Here is a 23,325-nt window from a genome sequence, read left to right as displayed (position 1 = left end):
TTTATTGCGCATCTTGATAACCCCCCATCCAATGCTGCCATAATACTGTCCAAGGCAAGTAAGCACACTTCTGGATCAACCCATGTCAGGCACTATATTGGTGAGGGTGTCTGGTCAGGTGCGGTGAACACCTGTCGAAAATATGTGGAGCAGGCAGATCATGCTGTCAATCAGCAGGCAACACTGATTTGATGCCAGCTCTTCCAGATTGGAGCACAATGTTCCACAGCTGAACATGTGTTCAGCAGCAGAAATAAATCCCACCAGCACTATTTAAATGGATCATCAACTACTTGAAGATGAGTTGCTGGTTGATTTCTAGTGGCTCTAGCTTTGTTTCTAAAGGGTTTGGTGCTTTCTATAGTTGCAAGGGCCCACAGGGAATGGTGTGGTAAGTGCTGAAGGCCTTTTTGCTGCTTTCAGGCTACTGCAAATCTGTTGTTTCCAGACATGGGAACACTAGTAGATAGAGGATGCAATACAACATTTGAATATCAGGTATCTGTTCTGATTAATAAAGATTTTTGGCAGTTTGGTGATGGGGGTGTGGTGAATTGAGCAGGGTCTGAGGCTTGTGGTGTAATTGGTCAAATTAACCACAAATTAACCCTTAACCACTCATGTGAGGTCACTAAACTTACAGACCAGCTACCAGTTCCTTTGTGTCTAATTCCTGGCCTTGACCTTCACAGGTGTCTACTCCCACTGCTTTCTGAGTGTGTGCCTGGTGGGCCCCCTGTGGATATGGGACATCTTTCCTGCATTTCACCTCCTCTACCAAGGCCTCGAGTTCAGCATCTGAAAAACCTGGGAGCCCATACCCTCCCATGTTGTGCCAATTTTCTGACTTTCTCTAGTCAGAGTCAGTTGTAGAACAACCTCCAGCATCTGCTCCAGTTACAATGTGCTGTGTTTTAAGAGGCGAAGGCCGGCTGTAAGCATTGCAGGCAAACTTTAATTGGTAATAACCTCTTCTGATTTTGGGTCCCCTGCTAAAGTGTTTAGCCACTAAACAGCATGGTTAGTGCCTGCTATAGCCTACAATGATGTTAATCAACAGGCAGTATAAAGTTGGCACGCCGTTTGCATCACATTTAATAGGTATGGGCTAATTACTCATTGCAATCACAGTGCCCATTTTGGGGTCTGTTAAATTTAGCCCACCATATGTTTAAAGTATTTTAGCTGAAAGTAGCTTTCAAAACTAAACAATTATTAATAATTTAAGATGATATATTTAGACTGATATGATTTTAAAATGCCATATATTTTCCATTTTGCAGTTTTCCAAAATAGACATGAGGCTTCAAGATAAAATGTATGTGAAGTTAACTTCCCAAAAAAGTAATATGTATGCCAGACTAAATGATATGTTTCTGGTGTCTCAAAAATGCAGCAAAAACTGCAATAACACATCAAATGTTAAAACATCACTGGCCTTTAAGAAAATTACAGAAATATATGTTTAGAAATATAAAGTATCTATGTGAATGGTTGTTCCCAAAATGATTTTTTTTTAGTTAACTGGTTCCTGACATCATATCGAGTGTAAAATTTAATTTTCAAGGACCTAAAGCTTGTAAATATTTTTACAATAGTTGAAGAACTGAAGTACAACATGAAAAATACCTCTTTAAGTTACAGAGTGTGTACTGAAGAGAAAGAGACATACTGTCCAAAAATGATTAATCGTGGCACCCATTAATTTGAAGACATAATGATACATCAATGTCAGCTTTTTTTAAGTTCTAGTTTCTTTGTGACAGATATTAGATGTGCCTGTGGATGCATTATGTCATGCCATTCATGCATTCAGCCCCTGCACTGCAAGAAGCCTTGAGAACTTGTTCCTCCCACTAGCCTCTTTTCCTGAAAAAAACATCTTTATAATTTCTCATTTACTTGTTACTTCCTGAACCAAGACCAGAATGAATTGTGGAAGACTTTAGCCCAGCCTGGGATAAATTCACAGGCTCAGGGCCATCTTCACCCTGTAGCCCTAAGGTCAGATGTCAGGCCTTGCTCTGAGACATCTGGATGCATTATAGTGAAGAACAAAAGTGGAAAAAGTATCCACCAGTGTGATGAGAGACATAGACAGAAAGAATGTCAAACTGGTCATCCACTGTCCTTCATTTCAGTCGTTAGGTGGAAAGACGTTGTAATTATTTAGTCTGAGGACAAACATCATTTACCATATCCACAAGCAACACCAATACTTCACTGACTAAAGGTCAATCATCTCACTTTCCATTTCAAAATTGCAATATGATTTTAATTCAGTTCCGAGGAAATTTTCTAAAATTTATTACTAAATCCAAAAAAACATAAACTTAACTTTTTACTAAACATCTATTGTGTTCTCACCATGCAAAATAGCATATTTAAAACATAGGGATTCTTATGAATGTATTTAATTTTGAATAATTGTAAAACAGTATTCCAACGTTCTATTTTGGCAGTGAAGTTAAAGGCAACTCTCCATCAATTTTGCCTTTCATTCCTGTCTTCTATGTGTATGCTGTACACCCATCTTAACAAAGTTTCATAATTTTCCTTTTGCATATGCAATGTTGTAATGACCCCAAAAATTAGTTTTAACATAAGGCAAACTTTATTTTCATCTGTCTGAGACACTGATATATTTATCACCTTGTAGTTTGTTTATAATATTGCAGACTATTGCAATGGGATCAAAGAAAAATCTATGAACTTTATTACTTTATTAAAAATATATTTTTGATTTTATTTTTATTAAAACAAAATGTTAAAAAAGCAACTTTCCTCAGTTCAGCAAATTTATTCAGTGAGCAGCTGAACCACAGTTTAGAAAGTTCCAGTTTGTGCTGAGTTAACTGATTTTAGCAGTGCTAACAATAGTTAAGCATTACTTATGTAGATAAGGAAAAGTTAAGTCAGTGCTCCCACTCCTGACTATTATTCTCTAACCATGCTGAAATTGTGCATCATAGAATTCTAGTGCAGACAAGATCAGGGTCTACTGTTTCCCTGTGGTCGAATAGTCTGTGAAGTATCATGGTCTAGAATCACACATGAATAATGGTACCAGAGGGCAAATAGTAACACCCATGGAGTCTACAACACTGAAACAGGCCATTCTGCCCAAATGGTCTTTGTCAGCATTTATGCATGAGCCTTCTTCATCTAACACCATCACAATATTCTCCCATCTGTGCTTAGCTAGCTTCCTCTTAAATGGAGCTATCTAAACCTTCTAGTAGCACGATCCACATTCTTATCATTCTTTGGGTAAAGAAGATTCTCCTGAATTCCTACTGTATTCATTAATGACCATCTTTATTCATGATCTCTAATTTTGGACTGTTGTACAAGGGCAAACATTTTCTCTACTTCTACTGTATTAAGTCCTTTCATAATCTTAAAAACCTTCATCAGGTTACTCCCTCAGCCTTCTTTTCTTCTTGCAAAAAGAGGCCCAGCAAGTTTATCTTGTCTTGATAAGTATAATCGCCCTGTTCTGATATCATTTTAATGGCTTTTTTGCACCTTTTCCAGTACTTTTATATCTATTTTAAAATAAAAGGACCAGAACTTGCACAACACTGCAAGTCTGATCTAATCAAGATTCAAGGTAACTGTTACAGAATTTCACTGCTTTTCAATCCTATCCTTTGAGGAAAAAAACTCTGGTGCTTTGTTACTTTTTTTAAAATGGTGTTATTAATCTGCTATGCTACTTCTAGTGATTTATGTATCTGTACTCCTAAATCCCTTTGCTCCTCTACATCTTTTGCAGTCATATTATTGAATCAGTATGTGGTCTCCTTTACTTGCTACCAAGGCACAGGAACTCACTTTTAGCTACACTGAAATTTATTTGCCAATTATGTGTTCATCTGGAACTGTACCACAACAGAAAAGCACTGCTGCCAGGAGAGAAGAGAATTTTGGCAGAGAAGAAAATGGGCAAAAAAAAGAAAAAACATACAACTTTTCCAAAACCATGGCAGGAACTTTCTACAAAATATACCATCTAAAGATGTGACAAATATTGCGTCTTCTCCAAATAAATTATTTTCAAAATGTCCATTTTTTGCTTGGGAGGAGAAGATATGACATTATTGTTCTCAATTCTGTTATCCTGTAATGTTTTCTGACTTTTTTACTGTAATTCGTTCAATAATGTTTTATCATCTATGGCAGAAGTCCAACTGTTTCCCTGTTTACATTACACTGCCAATTAATCAAAACAATCTCAATTATAATCAAGAATAATTAACATTTCTATCCAAAAAGGACCAAAAACAAATAGTAAAGAACATTAAAACCATGTTCACATACCAAATCTGTTTCCGCTAATATAAACTTATTTTGGCATTAAAGATTATCCTGTAAAAACAAGCCACATAAATGCATTTGCCCATGTCCAATGTTCTGGTGATTAAAGCACCAAAATACTTTGGATTAAAACTTAGGTCAGTTGATAGCTTGAAAATCTAGGGGAAAAAATCACTTCCACATTGTTTAATTGAGCAAGAGGTATAGCATGCTTAGGTTGTCTGAAGTCTGCAGTAAAAAAAAACAAGCATTGTATTTGGTCCCATCTGGCAGTGAAAAGAAAGTACTTACTAACTCCACAAACACCAAGCCACCGTAACTGTGGGCAACAAATACTACATTCTTGGCAGATGATTTAGAAATGAAGTGATCCCAGACATAGACTGTATGCTCCTCTGGAGTGCTGTTATCCTGCAAAAGGAATGGAGAAAACAAAGACAATAAAGAATGTAAATCCAAGTTAGAGAATTATGCTACTTATTGGTGAGAGTGTTTGGAGGAATCTGGAGTGTATGCTTCTTGAAAAAATGTATTTTCTGGCTATAATATAAAGTACATGAGATAGTTTTTAAACCACTCTAAAGGCATCTTGAAGTAGCTACCAACAATAAATGTTTATAGACTTATAAAACCTTCCAGCACCGAAGGAGGTCATTCATTCCATCTTGGCTCTGTCAGTTCTCTTCAAGTACAGTATGTTCAGTTCCATTCTCTTGCCCTTATATCATACCCTTTAAAAAATACATATTTATCCATTTCCTTTAAAAGCATATTCGTGGATTATATTTCCACCATTAACAATTGTCTGCTTAAAAATACTTTCCAAACTTCTCCTTTTATTCTTTTGGTGATAAACCATCCCCACTGTTTACAGATTAACTAAGAGATGGGGCTGAATAGCACAATCCAGCGCAGTGGGCAGGAGCCGCACCTGGGAGTGAATGGCCTTCTGACTTTCAGGCCCACCATCCTAACATGCAAATAGACCACTTGGGAGCAGAGGGTGTGTTCAGGGGCAAAGGAAGTGAGGATTCTGCCCAGTCAGAGAGAATGGAATGTCCAGCATCAGAGGTTGTTGACCATGATCCAGTATGAGATCAGGACCAGTCATTTAAAGGGTCACCTGCACAGGGCAGAGTCAGGTGACCCAGAAAATGTGTTCCAAGAGCACACAATTTCTTTATTTTTGACCTGGAGATATTTGAAGGCCTTTTAGTTAATTGTGCATCTCTTTAAGCTTTGTCTGAAACGTCCATTATATGCCACTGGTCACAGGTGGCATTCAACTTGATCATTTCATGTTTTCATAATCATAGCATAGAAGAGTTAACTAGTTACTGTATGTTTCCCTTCAAAGATGTCAGAGTAAAAGGATTGATGGGAGAAGCGTCAAAGTGGCCCTAGATTGGACAAGGACTCTATGCATGGCCTCCTCTGGGCTGTGTCTAGGGGCACGAGCTACTAATGCCAGCAGACAGGAAGAGAGGGCCTTTGACTGAAAGACGTGCAGCCTGGAAGGAGATTGCTACTGAGGTCAGCAGCACTGGGCCGGGGAGGTGCACATAGACACAATGTCAGAAGAGGCTCAATGACCTGCTGAGATTAGCCAGAGTTAGTAAGTATCTCAGCATGTGTACTTTTGTGCCAGAAACCTCCAGGGTAGTGTTGTGAGACATGTGTATTTGTCTCAAGGTCCAAGGCAGCATGATGTAGCAAAGGCACTGGTGTTAGTGCTAATGTCTGTGTGCACTTAATACTTTGGTCCAGGTGGGAGGATGTAGGGCTGGGAGCCTGTGCAGACGAGCAAGGTGGACAGTACCTTGGCTGTTGAGCATTATGTTGATCATGTATAGGCAGGAAGACATGAAATAACCTAACAGTATTAGTAATTGCAACGTTTCACCAATTTTCAGGAGAAGTATGTCCATAATGCCTGGAAGAGAGGCCAAACTGGAGGGCTGTTCCAGACCTGATGATTTTGACTCCGTTCAAAGAGAAGTTTCTCGTGCTCTCCACGTCTGAGATCTCCAGGTCAATTGGCAGAGGCGAGTTTGGAGGAAGGCACATGTCTGGTGAAAATGCAAAAGACTGAAACTGGGAGAAACAGCGATAAGGAAAGTGGGAGGTGCATTGATGTCTGACATAATTGACTGAAACACTTAAATCTCAGCCCAGAGCTAAAACCCAGAGAAGTTTCATAGCTAAAAGCCACTGGAGCAACCAAAATATAATGAAAGATTCTGAAGAAAACAACTTCAGAAAGAAGCTCGCCACGTGCTCTGCTCAAAAAAGTTTGTAATAATCTCACGGGATCTGGGGTGAGGTAGCTAAATGGATACAAAATTGGCTTGATGACAGGAGCCAGAGGGTGGCTGTAGAGGGTTGATTTTCAAATTGGAGACTTGTGACCAGTGGTGTGCCTCAAGGATCGGTGCTGGGTCCACTGTTATTCGTCATTTATATTAATGATTTGGATGAGAATATAGGAGGCATGGTTAGTAAGTTTGCAGATGACACCAAGATTGGTGGCATAGTGGACAGTGAAGAAGGTTATCTCGGAATGCAACAGGATCTTGATCAATTGGGCCAGTGGGCTGACGAATGGCAGATGGAGTTTAATTTGATAAATGCGAAGTGATGCATTTTGGTAGATTGAAACAGGGCAGGACTTACTCAGTTAATGGTAGGGCGTTGGGGAGAGTTACGAACAAAGAGATCTAGGGGTACAGGTTCATAGCTCCTTGAAAGTGGAGTCACAGGTGGACAGAGTGGTGAAGAAGGCATTCGGCATGCTTGGTTTCATTGGTCAGAACATTGAATACAGGAGTTGGGATGTCTTGTTGAAGTTGTACAAGACATTGGTAAGGCCACACTTGGAATACTGTGTACAGTTCTGGTTACTCTATTATAGAAAGGATATTATTAAACTAGGAAGAGTGTAGAAGTGATTTACTAGGATACTAGGACAAATAACAGTGGACCCAGCACCGATCCTTGAGGCACACCACTGGTCACAAGTCTCCAATTTGAAAATCAACCCTCTACAGCCACCCTCTGGCTCCTGTCATCAAAGTAAGAAGTTTAACAACACCAGGTTAAAGTCCAACAGGTTTATTTGGTAGCAAAAGCCACACAAGCTTTCGAGGCTCTGAGCCCCTTCATCAAGCCAATTTTGTATCCATTTAGCTACCTCACCCCAGATCCCGTGAGATTATTACAAACTTTTTTGAGCAGAGCACGTGGCGAGCTTCTTTCTGAAGTTGTTTTCTTCAGAATTACTAGGGACTTGATGGTTTGAGTTATAAGGAGAGGCTGGATAGACTGGGATTCTTTTCTCTGGAGCGTAGAAGGCTGAGAGGTGATCTTATAGAGGTGTATAAAATAATGAGGGGCATATCAGCTAGATTGTCAACATCTTTTCCCAAAGGTAGGTGAGTCTAAAACTAGAGGGCATAAGTTTAAGATGAGAGGGGAGAGATACAAAAGGGTCCAGAGGGGCAATCTTTTCACACAGAGGGTGGTGAGTGTCTGGAACAAGCTGCCAGAGGTAGTAGTAGAGGCAGGTACAGTTCTGTCTTTTAAAAAGCGTTTAGACAGTTACATGGGTAAGATGGGTATAGAGGGATATGGGCCAAATGCGGGTAATTGGGACTACCTTAGGGGTTTAAAAAAAAAGGGCGGCATGGACACGTTGGGCCGAAGGGCCTGTTTCCATGCTGTAAACCTCTATGACTCTATGACCAGGAGCACCATGAGCATCAAATACCCTGCAACAACAAATTTAGAGCTGAGGACATTGCAAAACACAAAGGAAGGCAAGCTGAGCTCGGGGTTGCCTTGTTTTGAGGAGAAAAGAAGCCAAGTAGTGCTGAAAATTTGTGGCACATTTTGCTCACGTAGGCCTTTTTACGGCAGGAGTTTTTGGCACTGTGGGATTGTTCAATGAGAATACAGAGCAATGGAGCTCATATGCACAGATTCGACAATTTTATCCAAGCGAACAAGATAGTGACAGATATAGTAGTCCCAACTTTCCTGAGCATAATGGTGGGTTTGGAGGGGGAGGGAAGAAAGAGCGAGCATTTAACATCCTAAGAAGTCTGGTACAGCCGGAAAAGCCAAGCACAAAAAGCTACGATGAAAGAGTGGAATAAGTTGAGAACACTAAACACCAAGTAAACCTCAAAACATTACATTGTGGCTGTCCTAACCAGAGTCAATGTCCCAACCAAGCCAGACACCACAGGTCAGAGTAAACACTGAAAACCAGGTGCCTCAGGTTCACAGACAACCACACAGAGAGCAACGGCCTCCAGAACGTCTAATCTATTGACTGTTATTGTTTATTAATTGTTCATATTGCTAATTTTGATTGTTCATGTTATATTGTTATTGATGTCAGGAACCTTTGATTTAAAGGGGGAGGAAAAGTGTTGTGTATTCATGTTATTTCTTGTGTTACCTCACTAGCAACTTTACAGTGGAACTGGAACACTTTAGAGACCAATCACGTGACGTCACTGATAAAATCATTGGCCATTTGCGGGCAAATGGGCAGTCTATCTCAGCAGTATCTAGTGTTAACATCCTTTCAATAAAGTTATTTGTTTGTTTAAACCTTCAAGGCCTGTTGCCTATCTTTTATAACCATCACACATCGGTGAATTATTTATGTTTGTTAATATTACGTCTCATAATTACCATGTACATACACATGACCTTATTGTCCCTCTTGCAAAGGTTATTTTAATATGTTATTGCTGTTAAACCCCATCAGGGAGCTGGTCATTAGCTTTAATTTTTTGAGACAGGGCAGGATGCACTGAGTGTCAATAGCTGGACAGGGTAAGTATTCTGATAGAACAATGACATGAGTCAAATATTCCACATGGGCAAAGGTCTGGACCCCCATGCTGTGAACACATCTCTGAGGCCAAGACCCCAAAAACCACTGAACCCTCTGCCTTATCAAGACATCCCTGGTGTCACAGCCATTCATGCGATCACATCCGGGGCTTTTCACTTGAATGTTGCAGTACTCTCTCACCTCTTCTTGCCCTCATCCTCAAATGAATGCCCCTATCTGGCATCCTTTCCTCCTCAAGGGCATCCCCTCTCTGAATCACGAGGTTATGGACACCACATGGCCATGAGGGACATGCATGATGGAGTGAGATAAAATGCCTCTCTTGATCTGTCTGGGCATCTGAAATCTCATTTTCAACAGTCTGATGGTCTGTTTGATGATGGCCCTGGTGCTTCTGTGGCTGTGATTCTCGATCCTCTCTGTATCGGTTCCGGTACCCTCATTGGCATCATGAGCGATCTCTTTATGGATAACCCTTGTCACCCAGAAGCCATACATCCAGGGCATCAGGGTCACTGAATATGTCTGGCACCTGTGAGTTTACACAGAATGAAGGAGCCATAGCTGCTGCCCGGGTATGTAATGCAGATCTGCTTCATCCATTGATGATGATCACAGACCAGCTGGATGTTCAGTGAGTGGAAGCCCATCACCATGACCGTGATAAAGATGCAGGGCTATCCAGCAGGCATCTTTATGGCATGTGTGTAGTGAATGGCTGTCTGTACCTTGGGGAAACTTGCAATCACTGCAAACCCTCTGGCTCTTTCCAGTTGACACTGGCCATCCATTGTAAAAGAGATGCAATTTCCTGCCCTTCTGAACATAACATCTGTGAAGACCTTGATAAAGTGGTGTGTAGCAGATTGCGTTATGCCACTCAGGTCTCCACGTTGCCTGAAACGTCCGTCACAAAGAAGTTGGATGCAACAATGACCTTAACGGATGCAGGTACTGGGTGACCGCCAAGGCAGCTGCACAAAAACTGCCCTGCCAGCATGTCACAAAATAATGTGATTGTGGTTCTTGAGAACCCGAGGCTCCTCTTGCATTGTGTTTTGGACATCTGAAGATAGCTCAGTCTCTGCCTATATACTCAAGCAGCTGCAGAAGTCCCTTTATACCTCCATCGGGAATTCATGATGGCAAACCCCCTGGGTTTGGCACAGCTCTGCCTCCCTCATGCACCACAAATGCATCCTGGACTCCAGACATGCCCTTCTTCCTCTCACACTTCTCCTCCTCATCCTCCTTACTCGGGGTTATGACTCCTAAGGAGACCACAATCCCCATTGTTGGCCTAGTTTGAAGGCTAAGGTGATTATCAAGGTCTAAATGGACCTCGCTGCATGAGGAATAAGGTCTCTAAATAAGGTCTGTTAGAAATGCAAACTCTGCTTCTTGCATGAAGCACTCCCAGCAGTCAAAGAACTCTGAATTGCTGATCTGAAACTCAGGGATCAAATGAACTCTTTAAACCCGCCTAAACAAGCTGCCTACTTAAAAAAAAAGGGAAATTCACCCTGGCGTGAAACACACTCTGCAAGCATTTTATTGCTCACACAACGCATTATTCCAGTTAATTGCCTGATTAATGAGCTTAAACACCTAATTTAATGACATTTAAATTTTGTGGCAGTCTCCTGATTTTCAGCCCCACCCACCAGCCGTGTTATCCCGAACTGGCATGATGACATTGGTAACGTGACCCGATGTCATCATGCCCGATAACATGTCGGCATGTGTGCATAGAACTCCCCTATTAAGCCCATGGTTTGATTCTTGCAATTTGGTGCAAAGGATTACCAGCACATACTGCAAAGTGAAACGTTGGGTGTGTGGACCCGTAACAAGATCTGCCTGAATGTTATCTGTCTATTCTTCTACTATGCATCACAACGAACAGATCATTGACATCCAACATGAAGAAAAATATTCCCCGTAAGGTGCAGTTATCTTGCTGCAGTTTATCTTATCATGATGACATTTCCCCTGCACAGTCTAATTGTTTTAAGTGCTTTAAAAATAATTGATTGCAAAGCCAGATCAAAACATCTACCCCCAATGATTGGACAATAACTGTTTGTAATGATTCTGATGTGGAGATGCCGGTGTTGGACTGGGGTACGCACAGTAAGAAGTCTCACAACACCGGGTTAAAGTCCAACAGGTTTAAATAAACCTGTTGGACTTTAACCTGGTAATGATTCGGTTAGCCTCATTTGCACCTCCAGTAAACACATCTTTTGTTTTTTGTCTTCTCCCATTGCCTTCACCTTTTGCTTTGCACTGGTATTCTTTGGTCATTTAATAACTTCTGCCTTTTATCCAAATTATTGCCCCTTTGTTCTTTTAAGCCACATTTCTCCCACCTCTGTGCTTGCTTAGCACCTGTTACATCTCTAAACTTCTCCAGTTCCGTTGAAAGGTCATCAACCTGAAACAACTCTGATTCTCTCTTCACAGGTAATGCTGACCTGCTGAGTATTTCCAGCATCTTAGTTTTATTTCTGATTTCCAGAATCCACATTTCTCTTTTGTGTTAAAAAAAATCACAGTAAGTTTGTTTCTGCATCAGTGACCAGAAATAGGCTCTTTTCTAAGACCATGAAGATAATTATACAGGAACTCAACAAGCAGACCATAGACATAAGCATAGAAGGGACAGCTGTAAACACAACACTTGATGAAACAAGGAACAAAAGGCTGAATTTTCAGAAGTTGGTAGCTTGAGTTGGGAAATTTCCTGGTTCAATGCACTCACCTGAGGAAAAAGTCCCCTGAATGGGGAGACTTTCATTCCAGTGGGTATGCGCGAGATAGAGTCAGGTCTGTCGCTCAAGATGCAGAGTAAGAGTTTTAACAACACCAGGTTAAAGTCCAACAGGTTTATTTGGTAGCAAACACCATTAGCTTTCGGAGCGCTGCTCCTTCGTCAGATGGAGTGGAAATGTGCTCTCAAACAGGGCACAGAGACACAAAAATCAAGTTACAGAATACTGATTAGAATGCGAATCCCTACAGCCAGCCAGATCTTAAAGATTCAGACAATGTGGGTGGAGGGAGCATTAAGCACAGGTTAAAGAGATGTGTATTGTCTCCAGACAGGACAGCCTGCAAGTCCAGGAGGCAAGCTGTGGGGGTTACTGATAATGTGACATAAATTCAACATCCCGGATTAGGCCGTCCTCATGTGTGCGGAACTTGGCTATCAGTTTCTGCTCTTGGTTTCCAGGCTGCGGCGTTTGCTGTAGAGCTGGTGTATGAGGTGTTTGAGGAGTGTGAGAGAGGTGCGACGGCAAAGTCTCTCAGCGTAGTCTGTGTTATAGGTTGACCTGAGTGGGTCGTGATCCGTAGTCCTTTCGGTATCTTGTCTGCTTTCTTGCATGTTTGTAGAAACTTGATGTCTGTGTCGATATGTGTGATCTTTTAGGAGATCCTCTCCACATCAAGCTCAAGATGCAGACCAGAGGTAACTGCAGAGGGTGCTGAGTACTGAAGCAGGCTGGTTAAAAGGCCAGCCTTAGTTCCATGGGACTTTGTCCCAATTGTGTTGTTAAATATTAGGCCCTTTAGCCCTCACCCATCACACCTACACCCCAAGTCTCATCCATGCTAACTCATGACAAACCTGCTCCCACCATTTCCTCATACCCTCCATGCCAGCACATGTTCTCCTATGCATCACTATGGCCCTTATGCCAACTTAGTGCCAACTCATGACCACCCCATTCATCTCTGTTGCCCCTTTAGCACCTGTGCCAACTTAGTGCTAGCTCACAGTGCCCGCCCAACCAGCCTTTACCCCTTAGACACTTTATCTAACTCACCCAGTATCCATCATGGGCAGACCTCAATTTTACTTCATCTCAGCATGCATCCCAAGTATCTATTACACAAAACTATATATAAAATGCTCTCATTCATGAAACCCATTCATTATATTGAAAGTTCATCTAGTACTTAATCCCTTATAAAAACACACATCTGTATTCATTACCCCACATTAAAGACAGCTAACCCTTTACTAATCTCTTGCCGTTGTCAATAAAATTGGGAACCCTCAGCCTGATGCTGTGATGATAGGTTGTGGAATAGTCAAGAAGTAATAATGCTATAATAACAGCACTTACGGTTGTGTCAATAAGTATCTATTGAAACTACTAGAACAGATTTTCTTCATTTTGACAGACACAGACAGGCAGTTATTTTTCAAAAAATGAAGGACAAAGAATTTAAACTACTTGACAGTTCTATACACCAGATTCGCCCTTCATGAGCATTGACCACTGTAAAGTCATGGAAAATACAGTATGGGTTGAAGCCATTCCTGGAGCAAAAATTGGATCTGTCGATGTGGAAGTTTTATTTATTAGGGTCATAAGTAGGCTTGCATTAATACTGCAATGAAGTGACTGTGAAAATCCACTAAAATGGGATCTGTCAGAAATCAGGTTAGAACTTTCCAGGTCCATATGCCATTTTAAATGCCCGAAGTCTCCATAACTCCATGAAAATCTGGCCCATGCATAGTGACCAATTTCGGGAAATTGAAAGAAGGTTTAATGGCCAATGCACACAAACCATTAAATGGAAGAAATAGTGTCTCTTCCAGCTCACCATAAGCAATGCCATGGGAGTATCCAATAATATTAAAAATTTTCCAAATGTATGTGTTTGCTATAAGTGTCACACTTACTTTCTGTTCCCTGTTCTCTCATGTGTATCCAATCATGCTCTTTCAATTCTGCTTTTCCGTCATCATTAAATTTACATCAGATTTTACATATCTCACATTAAGTTTCCAAACTTGGTCTCCAAGGGCTGTTGTGCTGCTTTACTTACTTAGGAGACCTGCTGATTATGTTTGCACTTGGCAGTGCTTCGTATTACTGACCAGTGCTGCAATGCTAACTGCTCCAACCCTGCTGCTCTCCTCTTATGACTGCCGATTTTCTCCTTCTATTTCATCGTTGTTAGCTTCAACTTGGTACTTTACAGACCTCCACTTAATAGTTCATGCTAACTATGCAGTGCCCAGTAAATTCCATTTTGGATTGGTTCCATTTACCTCAGTTTGTCTATCTAAGGTCTCTATCATATCTACTGCAGCACCTGCTCCATACATCCCTCCAGAACTTTAACACTAGCTCATTCTTCCACCCCAATGCCACCAACCTTACTGTTATTCTGTCTCTCTCCTGTCATCCCTATGTATAGTAAGAAGTTTAACAACACCAGGTTAAAGTCCAACAGGTTTATTTGGTAGCAAAAGCCACACAAGCTTTCGGAGCTGCAAGCCCCTTCTTCAGGTGAGTGGGAATTCTGTTCACAAACAGAGCATATAAAGACACAAACTCAATTTACATGAATAATGGTTGGAATGCGAATACTTACAACTAATCAAGTCTTTAAGAAACAAAACAACATGAGTGGAGAGAGCATCAAGACAGGCTAAAAAGATGTGTATTGTCTCCAGACAAGACAGCCAGTGAAACTCTGTGGGGGTTACAAATAGTGTGACATGAACCCAATATCCCGGTTGAGGCCGTCCTCGTGTGTGCGGAACTTGGCTATCAGTTTCTGCTCAGCGACTCTGCGCCGTCGTGTGTCGCGAAGGCCGCCTTGGAGAACGCTTACCCGAATATCAGAGGCCGAATGCCCGTGACCGCTGAAGTGCTCCCCAACAGGAAGAGAACAGTCTTGCCTGGTGATTGTCGAGCGGTGTTCATTCATCCGTTGTCGCAGCGTCTGCATAGTTTCCCCAATGTACCATGCCTCGGGACATCCTTTCTTGCAGCGTATCAGGTAGACAACGTTGGCCGAGTTGCAAGAGTATGTACCGTGTACCTGGTGGATGGTGTTCTCACGTGAGATTATGGCATCTGTGTCGATGATCCGGCACGTCTTGCAGAGGTTGCTGTGGCAGGGTTATGTGGTGTCATGGTCACTGTTCTCCTGAAGGCTGGGTAGTTTGCTGCGGACAATGGTCTGTTTGAGGTTGTGCGGTTGTTTGAAGGCAAGAAGTGGGGGTGTGGGGATGGCCTTGGCGAGATGTTCGTCTTCATCAATGACATGTTGAAGGCTCCGGAGGAGATGCCGTAGCTTCTCCGCTCCGGGGGAGTACTGGACAACGAAGGGTACTCTGTCCACTGTGTCCCGTGTTTGTCTTCTGAGGAGGTCGGTGCGGTTTTTCGCTGTGGCGCGTTGGAACTGTTGATCAATGAGTCGAGCGCCATATCCTGTTCTTATGAGGGCATCTTTCAGCGTCTGGAGGTGTCTGTTGCGATCCTCCTCATCCAAGCAGATCCTGTGTATACGGAGGGCTTGTCCGTAGGGGATGGCTTCTTTAACGTGTTTAGGGTGGAAGCTGGAGAAGTGGAGCATCGTGAGGTTATCCGTGGGCTTGCGGTACAGTGAGGTGCTGAGGTGACCGTCCTTAATGGAGATGCGTGTGTCCAAGAATGCAACCGATTCCGGAGAGTAGTCTATGGTGAGTCTGATGGTGGGATGGAACTTGTTGATGTCATCATAGAGTTGTTTCAGTGATTGTTCACCATGAGTCCAAAGGAAGAAAATGTCATCGATGTATCTAGTGTATAGCATAATCTTGTACACCTCTATTAGATCTCCCCTCATTCTCCGTCTTTCCAGCGACACAGATGCCATCATCTCACGTGAGAACACCATCCACCAGGTACACGGTACATACTCTTGCAACTCGGCCAACGTTGTCTACCTGATACGCTGCAAGAAAGGATGTCCCGAGGCATGGTACATTGGGGAAACTATGCAGACGTTGCGACAACGGATGAATGAACACCGCTCGACAATCACCAGGCAAGACTGTTCTCTTCCTGTTGGGGAGCACTTCAGCGGTCACGGGCACTCCCATGCACCTGTGCAATATATGAGCCCTCCAAGCCTGTGCCGCTCCTTGGTCCAACTAGACCAATCGTTTGTATCCCTCCATTCCCAGGCTGCTCATGTGACTATCCAGGTAAGTCTTAAACGATGTCAGCGTGCCTGCCTCCACCACCCTACTTGGCAGCGCATTCCAGGCCCCCACCGCCCTCTGTGTAAAAACCTTCCTTCTAATATCTGAGTTATACTTCGCCCCTCTCACCTTGAGCCCGTGACCCCTCGTGAACGTCACTTCTGATCTGGGAAAAAGCTTCCCACCGTTCACCCTATCTATCCCCTTCATAATCTTGTACACCTCTATTAGATCTCCCCTCATTCTCCGTCTTTCTAGGGAGAACAACCCCAGTTTGCCCAATCTCTCCTCATAGCTAAGATCCTCCATACCAGGCAACATCCTGGTAAACCTTCTCTGCACTCTCTCTAACGCCTCCACGTCCTTCTGGTAGTGCGGCCACCAGAACTGGACGCAGTACTCCAAATGTGGCCTAACCAGCGTTCTATACAGCTGCATCATCAGACTCTAGCTTTTATACTCTAATCCACCCCAGTTCTGTGGGCAGTCATGATAAAGATTAACTAGATCAGAAGAAGAAAGGAAATCAGGTATTAGTTGTTATATGAGGGTGAAACATCAATGTTACATTCCCAAGTAATGCATCTGGACTAAGTCTCCTTTGATTAATCAGAGTAAATTTGTTGCCTAACTCAAAATAGCAGTTCCAGACTATCCCCATGACTTGGCAAGACTCCCAGTGATGCTTTGGTAGAAACCTAGCAAATTTATTGAGATACCTCCTAATCCATTCCTGTTCACAATCAAGATGGTAAGAAGTTTAACAACACCAGGTTAAAGTCCAACAGGTTTATTTGGTAGCAAAAGTCACACACTACCAAATAAACCTGTTGGACTTTAACCTGGTGTTGTTAAACTTCTCACTGTGTTTACCCCAGTCCAACGCCGGCATCTCCACATCATCACAATCAAGTTGCACAGAAGTTATGAAACCAGTTTCAACCCATTTACTAACTCTGCAGTTATAATCTTATATAGAATCTAAATAAGGATTGTTAACTTATCTCTATGAGAAATCCTAACCATCCTTCTCTTTTTTCTTCCCCCAATATGGACTTCAAAATACTCAATCTTTAATCTAAATACCCTCTCTCAAAAATAATCTTAATCCTCCACCCCCAAATGGATAATAAACCCCCACCCCCCAACACAAACATATATGGAACACAACATGTATGGTACCACCCCGCCACATTGAACCATCCACGGAAACAGACCGGGGGCACCAGGTTGGACTCCTGACTTGGCTCTCTATCTGTGCGGAGCCTGCATGGTCTCCTCATATCTGTGTGGGTTTCCTCTAGGTGTTCCAGTTTTCTCCCACACTCCAAAAATGTGCTAGTTAGGTGGATTGGCCATACTAAATTCTCCTTCGGTATGCCCTTCCACAGTAACTTAATTACAGTGTTAATGCAAGCCGACTTGGGACGCTAATAAATAAATTGTCAAAGAGGTAATTTTGTACTGTCAGCAAAGGTTCTTGCCTCATGGCAAACCTAGAAAACCTTCCTGTTAAACAAGGATGTTCCTACACCCCCTTGCTCCACCAACTAATGCCCCCACTCCGGCTCATTACATACTACCCCAATCCACATCATGCCAACCTGCCCACCACAACATAAAACATCCTCAAACAAAAAGTCACTCCATCCCACTAGCTCTTGTCGCCCTCTCCCCCCACCCACCCCAGCAGACACATACACAGCAGGCAAAAGAGCCAAGACATGGGAAGACAACAAACCACCCTTCAACCCACTACCTACCCATCAACATCCCTATCAGGAAACCCCCAGGAATCTTCCCCCCCTATCACCTCCTGACCTGCCCCCAGTAGCCCACCTGCTACCCCCAGAAAAAGCCCTCCAAACCGGAGACTTACTCAGCAACAGGCACACAAAACCTCCCCAGCCAGGAAACCCCAAAAAATTATCCAACACACATACCACCTTGACATCCACCCCAACCCCCAGAAACACAATAAAAGTCCCCAACCTAACAGCCCCTTCCCACTAACACACACCACCTCAACAACCACCTCTCCCCAACCATCAAAAACACGGCAGAACCCACGCACCCACTAACCTCTTCCTCCAGGAGTCCTAACCAACACCTTCACCGTCCCCCCCCCTCCATTTTCCCCCCACATGAATATACCCACTCCCGCCATTCACTGCCCCTCACAAGAAAAAACTAATGTGGGTAATAATTTTAAAAAAGGAAACGGCACAGGAGATAAGAAGACAACAAGCTACAGTATAAGAGCAAGGCATCACAAGGGGCAACAAGGGTTGGACGTGAGGCGAACAGAAAGAGGCAGAGAATGAAGAAGAGGGGACATGTCCTCTCTCTGTCAAACCCCAAAAACCCTCCATCTCCAATTCACTCAGTACTGCCCTGAAGTGAGGTCATTTAGTCCTGAGATAAGGAGAAACATCTTCATTTAAAGCGTGGTGAACCTGTGGAATTCTCTACCACAGAAGGCTGTGGAGGCCAAGTCACTGAATATATTTCAAAAGGAAATAGATAAGACTTTTAGACTCCAAAGGGATCAAGGGGTACAGGGACAGTGTGCGAGTATGACGTTGAGATAGATGATCAGCGACGATCATACTGAAGGTGGAACAGGCATGAAGGGCCAAATAATATACCCCTGCTCCTATTTCTATGTGCTGAAGTTTCTGGAATAGCGCTTGTTCTAATGGGTGAGTGTGCAATCCATTGAGCAGAGACTGATCCCTTCTGAAGTAAATACAAGGTGGGACATTTTGGTTAAAAAATAACAAAAGGAACAAAGCTGGGTAATGTGGAAGACCAGAGGCATTTGAGGAAGACCTTTAGAGCCCGACTCATGATGCCCGACATGCCTCAGTAGTGCCCACATTTTCCAGCCCTCTGATTCAGCCAGGAGCATTGGGAACCTGTCACCCAAACTACGTTATTGGACAGTGAGACCAGAGGTAGCCAAGTAAGAGGCTGCCTCTGGATTCCAATCCATTCCAAGGGATACAACTTTTAGCCAACAGATTTAAACAGTTGCTGCATCTTGCCGTTTCTTGATTAATTTCTTCTCGTGTTAATGACACTGGAGAAGGCATTGCCAAGGTTAATATAGTCATAGAGGTTTGCAGCATGGAAATAGGCCCTTCAGCCCAACATGTCCATGTCGCCCAGTTTTTACCACTAAGCTAGTCCCAATTGCCTGCATTTGGCCCATATCCCTCTATACCCATCTTACCCATGTAACTGTCTAAGTGCTTTTTAAAAGACAAAATTGTACCTGCTAGTACTATTGCTTCTGGCAGCTCGTTCCAGACGCTCACCACCTTCTAAGTGAAAAAATTGCCCCTCTGGACCCTTTTGTATCTGTCCCCTCTCACTTTAAACCTATGCCCTCTAGTTTTAGACTCCTCTACCTTTGGGAAAAGATGTTGACTATCTACCTTAGCTATGCTCCTCATTATTTTATAGGCTATATGTGCTTGCTTTGCTTATTTGTTGCAGTGGGGAACATATGGCGAACAGTGGCCACAATTCCCTAAGTTTTCGGATACTCATGGAAAAGGACAAGTATTGTCCTACGGTTAAGTGCTAAATTGGGGGAAGGTTAACGACAACCAGATTAGGCAGGATTTGGAGGCTGTTGTTTGGGACAGGCTGTTTGAGGGTAAATCCACATCTGGCATGTGGGAGTCCTTTAAGGAACAGTTGATAGGGGTGCAGGACAGGCATGTGCCTGTGAAAAGGAAGGACAGGAAAGGCAGGATTTGGGAACAGTAGATGACCAGGGAAATTGTGAGGCTAGTCAAAAAGAAAAAGGATGCATAGTCAACTAATAACTGATGAAGCCCTTGACGAATACAGGAAAAATGGAAAACAACTCATACAGGGAGTTAGGAGGGCAAAAGGGGTCACAAAATGTCTTTGGCAGGCAGGATTTAGGAGAATCCCAAGATGTGGAGATGCTGCCATTGGACTGGGGTGGGCGTAGTAAGAAGTCTCACAACACCACGTTAAAGTCCAACAGGTTTATTTGGTAGCACGGGCTTTCGGAGCACTGCTCCTTCATCAGGTGAGTCACTCACCCACTCACCTGACCTGATGAAGGAGCAGCGCTCCGAAAGCTCCTGCTGCCAAATAAACCTGTTGGACTTTAATCTGGTGTTGTGAGACTTCTTACAGAGAATCCCAAGGCATTTTATACATATATTAGGAACAGGAGGGCAGCTACAGAAAAAGATGGTCCACTCAAGGACAAAGAAGAGTAATTATGTGTAGAACCAAAGTAAGTGGGTGAGATCTTTAATGAGTACTTTGCATTGGTATTCATAAAAGGGGGGACACATTGATTGATGGTGTCTCAGAGGAGTATGTAAACCTCTAGAACAAGTCATCATTAAGAAGGAGGAAGTGTTAGGTGTATTAAAAAGCATTTAGGTAGACAAATCCCCAGGGCCAGATGGCATCTATTTCAGATTACTGAGGGAGACAAGAGGGGAAATTGCTGGGCCTCTAACAGAAATCTTTATTTCCTCGTTGGCCACAGGTGATGTCCCAGAGGATTGGAGGGTAGCCAATGTTGTCCTGTTATTTAAGAAGGGTAGCAAGGATAACCCGGGTATATATAGGCCAGTGAGCTTGACATCAGTGATAGTGAAATTGTTGGAGAAGATTCTTAGGGTCAGGATCTATACACATTTGGAACTGAATAGTCTTATTAGCGACAGACAGCGTGGTTTTGGGAGATCATATCTCACTAATTTGATTGAGTTTTTTGAGGTGCCAAAAATGATTGACAAAGGAATGGCCATGAATGTTTTCTACATGGACTTTAGTAAAGCATTTGACAAGGTCCCTCCTGGCAGACTGGTGCAAAAGGTTAAATCACAGAGGATCAAGGGTGAACTAGCTAGATGGATTCAGAACAGGCTTGGCCATAGAAGACAGAGGGTAGCGGTGGAAGAGTGTTTTTCTGATTGGAGGTCTGTAACTAATGGTGTTCGCAGGCATCAGTGCTGGGACCTGTGCTGCTTGTAATATATATAAATGACTTGGAAGAAAATGTAGCTGGTCTGATTAGCAAGCTTGCGGATGTTCGTAAGATTGCTAGAGTTGCGGACAGTGATGAAGGTTGCCAGAGAATACAGCAGGATATAGATAGGCTGGAAAATTGGGTGGGGAAATGGCAGATGGAATTGAATACAGAGAAATGTGAGGTGATGCATTTTGGTAGATCCAATTCAGGTGGGAGCTATAAAATAAATGGCAGAATGATCAGGAGCATAGACACACTGGGAGCTGGGAGAACAGGTCCACAGATCCTTAAAAGTGGCAGCGCAGGTGGAAAAGGTGGTGAAGAAAGCATATGGCATGCTTGCCTTCATCGGACAGGGCATCGAGTATAAAAGTTGGCAAATTATATTATTGCGTCTTGGAAGTGCAGCAGAGAGGGAGAGATTCGCGAGAGGAGTGCTGCGGGTAAGCGCTGTTATTTTTAACTTACTTTTTCGCGGGTTTTTTCTTTAAAAATATCTAAACCCGGAAGTGGTTGCGCAGGGAGGTCTGGGAGAGAGAGATTTTTTTTTTTTAAAGTTACTCACCTCAGTGAATCGGCCTCATTGCGTCTTGGAAGTGCAGCAGAGAGGGAGAGATTCGCGAGAGGAGTGCTGCGGGTAAGCGCTGTTATTTTTAACTTACTTTTTCGCGGGTTTTTTCTTTAAAAATATCTAAACCCGGAAGTGGTTGCGCAGGGAGGTCTGGGAGAGAGAGATTTTTTTTTTCCCCCAATAAATTGGAACAGAGAGGAATCCCGATACTCTACACTTGTAGAGTATCCCACCCTCCCTCCTCCTCTAACCTAAAAAAAAAGACCCAGTGAGAGCAGGGCTTTGGAGAAAACAGGAGGAGGAAAGGTAAGTTTAAAATTTTCATTCACTTTTTTTTTCCCTGTGTGTTTAAAGGGGCAATTATGAGTGTGAGGCCAGTATGTTGTTCCCAATGTAGGATGTGGGAGGTCCTGGAGGCTCCTAGCCTCCCGGACGACCATATCTGTGCTGGGTGTGTTGAGCTGCGGTTCCTAAGGGACCATGTTAGGGAACTGGAATTGCAGCTCGAGGACCTTCGCCGGGTTAGGGATAGTGAGGAGGTCATTGACAGGAGCTATCGGCAGGTGGTCACACCGGGACCACGGGAGGAGGGTAACTGGGTAACAGTGAGGAAGGAGAAAGCTCAGTTGATGGTGAGCACCCCGGTGGATGTGCCCCTTAATAATAAGTACTCCTGTCTGAGTACTACTGGGGTGGACAGCCCACCTGGGGGAAGCAGCGGTGGCAGTGTCTCTGGAGCTGAGCCTGGCCCAGTAGTGCAAAAGGGTAAGGAAAGGAGGGTAGTGCTAATTGGGGACTCTACGGTGAGGGGGTCAGATAGGCGTTTTTGCGGACACAGACGGGACTCTCGGATGGTGGTTTGTCTCCCTGGTGCAGGGGTCCGGGATGTCTCTGGTCGAGTCCCAGAAATCCTGAAGGGGGAGGGAGAGGAGCCGAAGGTCGTGATGCATATAGGTACTGCTGACATAGGTAGGAAGAGGGAAGGGGTCATGAAAAGAGAATATAGGGAGTTAGGTAGACAGCTGAGAAAGAGGAATGCAAAGGTAGTAATCTCGGGATTGCTGCCTGTGCCGCGGGAGAGTGAGAACAGGAATCGGTGGAGAATGAATGCATGGCTGAGGGACTGGAGCAAGGGACAAGGATTTGGGTACTTGGATCATTGGGACCTCTTTAGGGGCAGGTGTGACCTGTTTAAAAAAGACGGGTGGCACTTGAATCCCAGGGGGACCAATATCCTGGCGGGAAGGTTGGCTAAGGCTACTGGAGAGACTTTAAACTAGAAAGGTTGGGGGGAGGGAATCGAAATGAGGGGACTGAGAGCGAGGAGGTTAGCTCGCAAATAGATAAGGAATGTAAACAGGGTAAGAGGGAGGTTAGACGAGTGATGGAGAAGGGAAGTGCTCAGGCTGAAGGTCTGAGATGTGTCTATTTTAATGCCAGGAGTGTAGTGAATAAAGTGGATGAGCTTAGAGCGTGGATTGCTGCTTCGAATTGTGATGTGGTGGCCATTACGGAGACTTGGATGTCTCAGGGACAGG

General features: G+C 43.4%; 1 protein-coding gene across 3 annotated transcripts in view; it reads right to left on the bottom strand.

Moving 5' to 3' along the window:
* arb2a (ARB2 cotranscriptional regulator A) overlaps positions 1 to 23,325 on the bottom strand; it is a 511,621-nt gene that overhangs the window by 262,377 nt on the left and 225,919 nt on the right. For all 3 annotated transcript variants that reach the window (XM_078214787.1, XM_078214789.1, XM_078214788.1), the window contains exon 8: positions 4,612 to 4,731. In XM_078214787.1, the coding sequence (XP_078070913.1) occupies positions 4,612 to 4,731 (120 nt within the window). The remainder of the gene's footprint in view (positions 1 to 4,611; positions 4,732 to 23,325) is intronic.

Source organism: Mustelus asterias, chromosome 6, assembly GCF_964213995.1.
Source record: "Mustelus asterias chromosome 6, sMusAst1.hap1.1, whole genome shotgun sequence".
NCBI lineage: Eukaryota > Metazoa > Chordata > Chondrichthyes > Carcharhiniformes > Triakidae > Mustelus > Mustelus asterias.
Note: the sequence above shows the minus strand (reverse complement) of the source record. Positions and strands in the feature narration are given on the sequence as shown.